Source organism: Danio aesculapii, chromosome 22 (assembly GCF_903798145.1).
Source record: "Danio aesculapii chromosome 22, fDanAes4.1, whole genome shotgun sequence".
Lineage (NCBI taxonomy): Eukaryota > Metazoa > Chordata > Actinopteri > Cypriniformes > Danionidae > Danio > Danio aesculapii.
This window is the reverse complement of record NC_079456.1, coordinates 3,410,083-3,422,041: the sequence shown is the minus strand read 5'-3', so window position 1 is coordinate 3,422,041 and position 11,959 is coordinate 3,410,083. Positions and strand designations below refer to the sequence as shown.

At 38.9% G+C, this 11,959-nt stretch overlaps 2 protein-coding genes across 3 annotated transcripts in view; both read right to left on the bottom strand.

Moving 5' to 3' along the window:
• Positions 1–11,959, bottom strand: part of LOC130215586 (zinc finger protein 658B-like) — a 93,963-nt gene that overhangs the window by 54,952 nt on the left and 27,052 nt on the right. The window lies entirely within an intron of this gene.
• On the bottom strand, positions 2,309–11,094 carry LOC130215612 (oocyte zinc finger protein XlCOF2-like). Of its 2 annotated transcripts, XM_056447458.1 has the most exons (4): positions 10,988–11,094; positions 9,183–9,551; positions 6,409–6,777; positions 2,309–2,815 (listed from the first exon to the last, which is right to left on the bottom strand). In XM_056447458.1, the coding sequence occupies exons 1-4, from the start codon at positions 11,040–11,042 to the stop codon at positions 2,454–2,456; spliced, it is 1,155 nt and encodes a 384-aa protein (XP_056303433.1). In that variant the 5' UTR covers positions 11,043–11,094; the 3' UTR covers positions 2,309–2,453. The 2 variants fall into 2 exon arrangements, with proteins under 2 accessions (XP_056303433.1, XP_056303434.1); XM_056447459.1 differs by lacking the exon at positions 9,183–9,551.

Here is an 11,959-nt window from a genome sequence, read left to right as displayed (position 1 = left end):
TGTGTATCTGTTTTTGCTGAAATCATTGCTGCAATCAAAAAAGAGTAACGTGAATGATTCAGCATAGCGTGAACTTACCTGATATAGCATGAGAACTGCAGAGTCCAGCATTTTTAATTAGGTCCTCACTCCATTCAGCTCTTCTGATTGCTGTTAGCCAAAGGTGTCATGCGGTTGGCATTAAAAGAGGTGGTGTATGCTAAAAGTTAAGTTTTCTATTTTTGGACTTTGAATTTGGCATCCTATAACAAAACATGACATGTTTGCTATTGCAACCGGGTTGAACCCGTGTGACGTCATGTGTGACTTAAGTTGGTAATTCCCCAATAGGATACTTTACTATATTATGTTTGTGCATATACATTAGATTAGTCAGCACTGAAGCCAAATCTGGAGCTTATCTTAAAATAACTTACAATAATGGTTCAAAAAATTATATGTGAAGGGAAATTATTAAGTTACATTTCCAAAAAATAGCAAAAATCAAGAAAAAAAAAATATATATATAATATTGTTGAAATATTGTAGTTTGTAATTAAAAAAAAAAAATATATATATATATATATATATATATATATATATATATATATATATATATATATATATATATATATATATATGAACTTAAATGTATTATCGTTCCCTTTCTAAAAATGTTCTGTGACTAAAATATTATTTTAATCAATATATCTGTTTAATAAATCTGTTTTGTTCAAATGCAGTAATATATATTTCCTATATTCTCTGAGAAATTGATAAAAGTATTTTCAAAATGGAGTGCACTCATTTATACTGAGCTTGTATAAAGCTTTAAATAATCTACCCCCTGTTTATTTAACCAACTTTCTGTCTCGATACAATCTGACCTGCTTTTTAATATATTAAAACTCAGGGTTTCTGGTTATACCTACTGTACCAAAGGATTTTGAGCATTTATAAGCATATCTTACTTGGAGATTGTCACTGATAAATGGGTGAAAACCATCAAACTGTTACTGAACTTTAATACATAAAATAATATCCTTTCCATTTTTATAACAAATAACAAAAGATATACTGTTGAAGTCAGGATTATTAGCCCCCCTGTTTATTATTTCCCCAATTTCTGTTTAACGGAGAGCAGATTTTTTTAACACATTAATTATAATAATAGTTTTAATAACTCATCTCTAATAACTGATTTATTTTCTCTTTGCCATGATGAGACTAGATATTTGCCATGATGAGACTAGATATTTTCCAAGACACTTCGATACAGCTTAAAGTGACATTTAAAGGCTTAACTAGGTTAATTAGGTTAGGGTAGGTTAGGGTAATTAGGCAATTTAGGTAATTAGGCAAGTTATTGTATAACGATGGTTTCTTCTGTAGACTATCAAGAAAAAATATATAGCTTAAAGGGGCTAATAATGTTGACCTTAAAATGGTGTTTAAAAAAAATAAATAATTAATTAATTCTAGTCTAAATAAACAAGTAAGACTTTCTACAGAAGAAAAAATATTATCAGACATACTGTGAAAATTTCCTTGCTCTGTTAAACATCATTTGGGAAATACTTAAAAAAAAAAAAAAAGAAAAAAAAATTCAAAGGGGGGCTAATAATTCTGACTTCAACTGTACATTTTAAAGAAGGTGTGTCCAAACTCGGTCCTGGAGGGCCGGTGTCTAATGAAGCAAGTAAACTCCAAATGTTCAAGCGTCTATTTACGCGCGAATAGCGTTATGCATCTACACATTCCGCTTCTAGTGTGAACACAGCATTAGAAAACATTGTAAATAATTGGAAATCCGGCGACTCTTGGGAACAATTGTGGTCAGAACCAAAGTTCACAGGACTGTGTTCTCTGGACTTCTCTCAAGCACTGGACTTCTACATTCCGATTGGTTGCCGCTGAACCGCATCATAGCTCATTACCATAAAGATGACTTGATTTCAACTCCGCTCCACGCCCACACCGGCAAAGACGCGCAGAGCTCGTTATCGCCGCTAGATCCCATTGAAAATGAATGGGGTAAAATCTCCTAAAAAAAAAGTATAAAATAGGCTTAAAGAGAAAGCTATGAAGCGATGGTCTTAAACTCAATTCCTGGAGAGCCGCAGCTCTGCATAGTTTAGCTTCAACCACCTCCAACTCACACCTGTTTAATAGTCTCTTGTAGTCTTGAACACCTTGATTAGTTGCATCAGCTGTGTTTGATTAGGGTTGGAGCAAAACTGTGCAGAGCTGCGGCACTCCAGGAATTGAGTTTGAGACCATTGAGTGCAAACAGTTAACAACGACTGTAGAAAGCAAACGCTGAATCCCAGACATTTGAGGAGATTTATAAATTAAGGCCATACAACCCAAAATGAGGATGCATCATCATGCCAAACTATCAAATCAGATGTTTGACGAAAGCATACTAGAGTGTTCAGGAAGGTGAATATCGTTTATATGTGTAAAACTCTTTACTAACAGAGAACATGAATCTGTCTTCTCCTTTTATGAACTCCAAGATGTTTCTTCAGCTGTGAAGGCCTCAAAAATGTTTTGCCGCAGTGATCACATGCGTGTGGTTTCTCTCCAGTGTGGATCATCATGTGTTGAGTAAAGGATGAGGAGTGTCTGAAACTCTTCCCACACTGAGGACATGTGAATGGTTTCTCTCCAGTGTGAATCCTCTCGTGTTCTCTTAAATGTGCCTGATGTGCAAAACTGTTTCCACACCAAGAGCATGAATGTGGTTTCTCCTTTGTATGAACGCTTTGGAGGACCGTCGCGGCTTCAATAACTTCTTCACTTTCCTCCTCCTCCTCCTCCTTTACAATCAGGTCTGAAAATAAATTAAAAAAAGACACAAATGTCAAATAGCAGTGCAATTTTTCCCTCTTAAGCCCCACTGTCCAAAACCAGCGACGAGATGATCCCAAGGTTTCCATATCCTGGACCAGGCCGTATTCTGAGCAGCTACTGTGGTGGTCATGGAGGAGTGGAGAACATGAGACTGATTCCTGTGACGCTCCAGAGACAGACGAGTCTTTGCTGAGGCCAGCTTCCAGCCTCCGCCACTGAGACTGCAACTCTGCACAAGACGTTTGGCCAGCGGAGAAATTAAAATGGTCGTGCCCAACTGAGTCTGGTTTCTCTCAAGGTTTTTTTTCTTCACTTCCGCCATTAGTGAAGTTTTTTTCCCCTCTCCGCTGTCGCCACTGGCTTGCATGGTTCGGGATCTGTAGAGCTGCGCATCGTTGGATTTGCTCTTCAGTGTTTGGACTCTCAGTAGTGATTATTAAACCACACTGAACTGAGCTAAACTGAACTGAACTTAAACACTACAAACTGAACTACACTGTTCCTATTTACTGTGACCTTTTATGTGAAGCTGCTTTGACATAGTCTACATTGTAAAAGCGCTATACAAATAAAGGTGAACTGAATTGAATTGTAAAAAAAGGGCCCCCTGAAACAAAATCTAAACTGCAGAAGAAAAAAGGAGGATTTTGCAAAAGAAAAAAATTAAACATATCGAGACTATTTCAAGAGTTCACACTTAGCTCACGATTTATACATAGCTTGTTTGGCGTGCTGTCCCAGGAGAGAGCCCTGAGCTCAAGGGATCCTCGGGCCCAGGGCTCCCCCCTTTCGCAGGGTGAGGGGAAATTGAGCTCAGGTCGATCTCAAACTCCCCCACTGCTAAGGCCAAGGTGAACTTCCTGAGAGTAAGACATTAGACAAAAGATTTAGGCTTATTTTATCGATAATATAGAGCACATTTGGATGGTGGGAGGAAACCGGGGAACCCGGGGGAAACACATGCGGACACGGGGAGAACATGTAAACTCCGCACAGAAACACCAGATGGCCCAGTGAAGACCCAACGCCATTGGTATTCTTGCTGTGAGGCAACAGTGCTAGTCACTGGACCACCGTGCCACCCATTCTGGATAAAGGTGGAAGAAGGGGAGGAGGGAGGTTTCAGACGAAGATAGTTGTAGAGAGGAAATGAGGATATATATAGAGACTTGGGATCCTTTGATTGGAGGATCATGATTAGCTAATGTGGGCCAGCTGGGTCAATCACGAGCACAAGCTCCTCTAAATTAGTTTAAATTTAAACTTCACTAAAAGAATATTCTACTTCATACATTTTTTCTACTCCAGTACAACACCAAAGATTACAAATACAAAACAAACAAACAAAAAGCAGAACTGAGCTGCTCAAAAAATCATAAACTAAGGGTGCTTTCACACCGGTACATCGATTGTTTTGTTCAGAAACAGGGATTAAAATTGTTACAGTGTTTGTTCATATATAATCTCCATGTTGGAGGAGAGTCCTTACCCCAGGTGGAGGAGTTTAAGTATCTCGTAGTTTTGTTCACGAGTGAGGGAAGGATGGAACGTGAGATTGACAGGCGGATTGGTGCAGCGGCAGCAGTGATGCGATCGATGTTCCAGTCCACTGTTGTGAAGAAGGAGCTGAGCCGAAAGGCAAAGCTTTCGATTTACAGGTCAATCTACATTTCTACTCTCACCTATGGTCATGAGCTTTGGGTCATGTCTGAAGGGACAAGATCTCGGAAACAAGCGGCCGAATTGAGTTTCAGACAGACACAGTTTTTGTTTTATCTAACTGTATTTACTTAGTGCAACTTATAACACCCAACCAAAAGATATAACACCAACATGTCTGAAAAAAAATGAACATTTAAAAAACTAAATCAATGGGTTGGAAAAAGAATCACCCCCCTGTTTCAGTATTTGGCTGAATAACCTTTTGCTTTAATTATAGCCTTTAATCTGTTGGGATACTTTTCTACTAACGTTGCACATCTAGACTTTGCAATATTAGCCCACTCCTCTTTGCAGAACTGTTCAAGTTCAGTTCAATTTGATGGTGTTCGTTTGTGGACTGCAGTCTTCAAGTCATTCCACAGATATTCAATGGGGTTTAAGTCTGGACTCTGACTTGGCCATGCCAGGACATTCACCTTTTTCTCTTTTAACCATTGTGTGGTCAGTTTTGCTGTGTGCTTCGGGTCGTTGTCATGTTGGAACGTAAACCTTCTTCCCAACTCTCTGGCAGAGGGCAGCAGATTTTCCTCAAGAATTTGTCGGTATTTTGTCCCATCCATTTTTCATTCTATCCTGACAAGTGCTCCAGTTCCTGCTGCAAAGAAACAACCCTATAACAAGATATTTCCGCCGCCATGTTTTACGGTAGGAATGGTGTTATTTGGATGGTGAGCTGTATTGGATTTCCGCCAGACATATGGTTTGGTGTTGAGGCCAAATAATTTAAATTTAGTCTCATCTGACCATAACACTTTTTTCCATGTGGCCTCGGATTCTTCTAGGTGCGTTTTGGTAAAGCTCAGTCGTGACTTTATGTTGCTTTTCTTGAGAAGAGGCTTTTTTCGTGCAACCCTCCCATACAAGCCACATTTGTGGAGAATTTTTGATGCTGTCACATGCACACAATGACCACTCGTTGACATAAATTCCTGCAACTGCTTCAGAGTTGTTGTAGGCCTCTTGGTCGCCTCTCTGACCAGTTTTCTCCTGGCTCTTTTATCCAGTTTGGAGCGACGTCCTGATCCAGGAAGGGTCTGTGTTGTACCAAATACCAGCCACTTTTTTAATAATGGACTTTACTGTGCTTCTAGGCATTGATAAAGCACTTGAATTTTTTTTTGCATCCATCCCCTGCCTTGTGCCTGGCCACAACTTTATCCCTGAGATCTTTTGACAATGCCTTGCCACCCATAGTTGATGGTTTGCTTCAGTTGCACTACCTAGGGTTGAAATGCTACAATAAAACTATTTTCATGCTGAGCTAATCAAAAGTGACCACTAATGAAACTGAAATGTCATTGTGTGTCATTAAGAAGGTGATTAGCTACTCCTGATTGAGTTTACCAGTAATTTTTAGGAGGGGGTGATCCTTTTCACAACTGAGTGATTCTGTTTTTATGCTTGTTAATTGTTTTCTGACATGTTGGTGTTATAGTTTTGACATAGATGTTATACGTTGTACTGAATAATTACACCTAGATAAAACAAAACTGTGTCTGTCTTCATTTCAGGCTACAATGCACCAAGATGTAATTATTTTGAAGGGGGATGATTCTTTTCTATACCCGCTGTATGTGCATCTGCTTCGTAAAACATGGATAAGTAGGTGGTTCATTCCGCTGTGGTGACCCCTGATTTATAAAAGGTCTAAGCCGAAAAGAAAATGAATGAATGACTGAACCGCTCAGTGGAAATGAGGCATTAGTCTTTGAGACTTTACAGATCTAATATAAACACAAACAGCTTGTCACAAAAACATGAAACCAGAACGTACTACCGCTTTAAATATGCGTTATCAACTCCACACCTGTCCTAAACAATGTAACCTGAAAGGGTAGATGATCTACTTACTGTGAATCTTTTTTGTGTGTCTTTGTAGAGAAGATGATTGTGTGAAGCTCATCCCACAAACAATGCAGCGATACGGTTTCTCTCCAGTGTGAGTCCTCTCATGCTTTCTCAGGTTTCCTGAATGACTGAAGCTCTTGTCGCAGTGTGAACACTTGTAAGGTTTCTCTCCATTGTGGATCATCATGTGATCATTGAGAGTGTATTTGTTCTTGAAACTCTTTCCACACTGACTGCAGATGAAACCATTCAAGGCTGTTATGTTCATAAAAATACTCTGTTCAGTCTCTGATTGAGTGTTGGTTTCACTTTTGACATGATGTTTCTCCTCATCTTCACTCAGTTCTTCACTCTCCTCCTTTACAATCACATCTGAAAAATAGGCAAACAAGTTAATATCAAGTGACTAGTTTTTAACAGATCACTAACAGTAGATGTGAGCTTTGACTTACATTTCCAGCTAACTGTAGATGTGTGCAAACTGTAAAACAGCATGTTTCAGATCTAATATACATGAAATATACACCCTGCTGTAATTTCTAATTGGTTTCACCCACATCATGCTTCCGACACTAAGATTATTGAGGGTTTATCAATCATAGAGGTCAGTAAGACATCTAAGCTCACTATATTTGTTAAACAGGATATTTAATTCATCTTGTTGTCTATATCTAATGACATATTCCCCGACTTTGGTCTCCTGAATCTATTATTGTTCTCAGGTAATGTGTTTTGGCTGAGTGCAAAGATAAGTTAATATGTTAATTAATGTAACCGCAGACACTGATTCTGCACATTAACTGATTGCTTGCCTTTATATTCATATATTGTATAAACTTGTTGTACATTTTACTGTTATAATGGCCATTATTGATTATTAAAACTGATATTCAGCAAAAGAGAGGGTGCATTTCGTATTTTCAATGAGAATGAAAGGAGGCAGTGATGTTATAGGCTCCATTTTGTTATAAATATGCATAGTGAGAATGACGCTTATATAAATATGCAGCTACATGACGCCTCAACAGTTTTGGTGTCTGTTAAGTTGCTGATATCAAAATGAAAATAGGCAGTTCCTCATATCATGTTTTCATTTTATTGTTAAGAAAGTGAAACAACATAGTCAGGGTGATGTGAATGAGCTTATAAAGTACACGTTTCCCTTTGAAGATTTACCCGAGGTGTCCTCGGGAGTTTGTTTTCCATATCAAACTTGCGAAGTCTGAACTTACAAGGAGAAATGCAGGACTGAACTGTATGTACGCTACTTAATATTAAGAAAAAAGCCCCAATCAGATAGGCAAATGTCTGCAGCCCTGCCTTCGTTTTCAGATGTCTCCGTTTTCCACCATCCACACTGAGATGGAGCAGCAGCGTTTTAGAATGAAAACGGCCTCTTCGGCATTTTCAAAACGCTCTGTTTTCGGTGCTCGAAAATGCTGCTCTCCGAGTGTAAACATCGCAATCAAACTATTACCGTCGTGTAGGGTTTTCACTGCATTTAGTAACAGGATAGTCTATACACGCACAGCTTTCAGACGTTACCTAATGAGTGCATCTAAGTAACAGAGAAATGCAGATTTTTTTTTTCCACATTCGCCGTGCGATATCAAACATTCCATTAAAACAACACTCTTCCAGCAGTTCCTTGTATGCAATATCTCGTTAGTCACAGGGGGGCATGCATGAAATGTTCATGAATGAAAGTGCCAAACTGCAGTTAAAGTCTACAAATTAATAATTTGGCAAATAATCTGATCAATGATGTCCATGTAAACACAGTCATTGTCCTTCCGCCCTGTGTGTTTGTTTTGCCTCTGAAAATCAGCGCGTGCTCAAACGGAAACTCACGTTTTTATGCACATTTTTTTCCCTGCCTCAACACTTCCACCTAAACAGAACTGGACTTACCCACTTTCCTGACTTTTTTCAAAACTAGAGGTGTGAAAACACCCTGCTGAAACGGGGGTGTCATGGCCCTTTGAAGATGTTTACTAAATTATCATGCAGCAAAACAAACTTCAGTCAAAAACTGTGTTTGCTCTGTCGGTCTTTCTTTCACTTTCATATCTCGTATAAAACTTAAAACAGTCCACTAAAGGCGAAGCAAACCATCTCAAACAAGGCAGTAGGGGTAAAATCAGCGAATGTACGCAACTAAACAGATCAACATCTGTAAACTGGACATGTATTTGAGCACTATTAATAAATTAAATTCAAATGATGGCTCTCATGCATTGAATAAATAGTATTGAACTAAACCGCTCAGGGGCAGTACAGTGGCTCATTGGGTAGCACAATTGCCTCACAGTAAGAAGTTCGAGCCCCATGACTGGGTCAGTTGGCACTTCTATGTGGAGTTCGCATGTTCTCCCCGTGTTGGCGTGGGTTTCCTCCGGGTGCTCCGGTTTCCCCCACAGTCCAAACACGTGGTGTAGGGGAATTGGGTAAGCTAGTTTGTCCGTAGTATATGTGTGAATGAGTACGTATGTGCAGCCGCTGCGTAAAACATATGCTGGATAAGTTGGCGGTTCATTCCGCTGTGGCGACCTCTGATTAATAAAGGTCTAAGCCGAAAAAAAATGAATGAATAAATAAATGAATGAACCGCTTAGTGGAAATGAGGCATTAGTCTTTGAGACTTTACAGATCTAATATAAACACAAACAGCTTGTCTCAAAAACAGGAAACCAGAACATACGACCCCTTTAAATATGCGTTATCAACTCCACACCTGTCCTAAACAATGTAACCTGAAAGGTGGATGATCTACTTACTGTGAATCTTTTTTGTGTGTCTTTGAAGAGAAGATGATTGTGTGAAGCTCATCCCACAAACAATGCAGCGATACGGTTTCTCTCCAGTGTGAGTCCTCTCATGCTTTCTCAGGTTTCCTGAATGACTGAAGCTCTTGTCGCAGTGTGAACACTTGTAAGGTTTCTCTCCAGTGTGGATCATCATGTGATCATTGAGAGTGTATTTGTTCTTGAAACTCTTTCCACACTGACTGCAAATGAAACCATTCAAGGCTGTTATGTTCATAAAAATACTCTGTTCAGTCTCTGATTGAGTGTTGGTTTCACTTTTGACATGATGTTTCTCCTCATCTTCACTCAGCTCTTCACTCTCCTCCTTTACAATCACATCTGAAAAATAGGCAAACAAGTTAATATCAAGTGGCTAGTTTTGAGCAGATCACTAACAGCAGATGTGAGCAACTAACTGTAGATGTGTGCAAATTGTAAAATAGCATGTTTCAGATCTATTACACATGAAATATACACCCCCGCTGTAATTTCTAATTGGTTTCACCCACATCATGCTTCCGACACTAAGATTATTGAGGGTTTATCAATCATAGAGGTGAGTAAGACATCTAATCTCACTATATTTGTTAAACGGGATATTTAATTCATCTTGTTGTCTATATCTAACGACATATTCCCCGACTTTGGTCTTCTGAATCTATTATTGTTCTCAGGTAACGTGTTTTGGCTGAGTGCAAAGATAAGTTAATATGTTAATTAATGTAACCGCAGACACTGATTCTGCACATTAACTGATTGCTTGCCTTTATATTCCTATAAATGTACAAACTTATTGTACGTTATACTGTTATAATGGCTATTATTGATTAATAAAAACTGATATTCAGCAAAAGAGAGGGTGTGTTTCGTATTTTCAATGAGAATGAAAGGAGGCAGTAATGGTATAGTCTCCATTTTGTTATAAATATGCATAGTGAAGATGACGCTCATATAAATATGAAGCTACACGACGCCTCAACAGTTTTGGTGTCTGTTAAGTTGCTGATATCAAAATGAAAATAGGCAGTTCCTCATATCATGTTTTCATTTTATTGTTAAAATAGTAAAACAACATAGTCAGGGTGATGTGAATGAGCTTATAAAGTACACGTTTCCCTTTGAAGATTTACCCGACGTGTCCTCGGGAGTTTGTTTTCCATATCAAACTTGCGAAGTCTGAACTTACAAGGAGAGGATGCAGGACTGAACTGTGTGTAGGCTACTTAATATTAAGAAAAAAGCCCCAATCAGATAGGCGAATGTCTGCAGCCCTGCCTTCGTTTTCAGATGTCTCCGTTTTCCCCCATCCACACTGAGATAGAGCAGCAGCGTTTTAGAATGAAAATGGCCTCTTCAGCATTTTCAAAACGCTCCGTTTTCGGTGCTCGATAACTCCGGCGTAGTGTGGACGGATGGCGTAACCATAGCAAAATATATGCGTTTTAAAATGAAAATGTATTAATGTAAACAGGGCCTGAGAGAGGCTGCACGTCACAGCAGACCTCATTAATATTCATGACTGCGCCAAATATGGTCAATATGGAACGTCTGATTCTAGGGGTTTTAATGGGGTAATAAATGACCATATAAAATAGTTTCCATACACTTTTTTTTTACTTACCTGAGGCACAGCCTAATATGTGGATATCAGAGAACAATTGAACATATTGAATCAATGCAATACATGGCACCTTTGAACAAAAATTTAACAATATAAAATAACACCACCACTGTTGTTCAGCCTCATTATTGAAGAGTAATGAATAAACACAAACCTATTAGTTCTTCAGTCTCTTCCTGTTTAATTCTGCAGGGTTCTGGATCACTCATCTTCTCACTGTCCTTCAATAAACACAGAGTTCATTGTTATACTATATATTTGCAGATTTCACTTCTTCTTGATGGTCTGAAGCGCTCGTCTTCACAAGACTTCAGTATAGCGATGTAAGAGAAACCAATGACATGAAATAAAGAGGATTTCAGCAGCTCTGATTATATTGATGAGCCTCAGACTATAAACACTCAATCAGCCATTCAGGATAAGCTAATTTTATACTGTTTGTAGGAGAAACTAATTAACTATTAATAAATATATATATATATATATACCCTACATATGCTGTGTTCTCAATCTCAGTTCTGGAGGGCCAGTGTCCTGCAGATTTTAGCTCCAACCTCAATCAGACACACCTGGGTTAGCTAATCGAGCTCTTACTAGATCAGGGATCACCAAACTTGTTCCTGGAGGTCCGGTGTCCTCCAGATTTTAGCTCCAACCCTAATCAAACACACCTGAACAAGCTAATCGAGGTCTTACTAGGTATACTTGAAACACACAGGCAGGTGTGTTGAGGCAAGTTGGAGCTAAACCATGCAGGGCATCGGACCTCCAGGATTGGTGACCTGTACTAGGCCAAGGGTGTCAAACTAGATTCCTGGAGGGCCGTAGCTCTGCACAGTTTTGCTCCAACCCTAATCAAACAAAGCTGATACTAGAGACTTTTAAACAGGTGCGACTTGGTGGTAGTTGGAGCTAAAATCTGCAGAGATGTGGTTCTCCAGGGATTGAGTTTGAGACCACTGTGCTAGGCTTTCTAGAAACTTTGTTGCAGGTGTATTGAGGCAAGTTGGAGCTAAATCTGCAGGACACCGGCCCTCCAGGACCGAGTTTGGACACCCCTGCTTTATATAAACTTTTACCAACTAAAATATATGAATATATATATATATATATATATATATATATA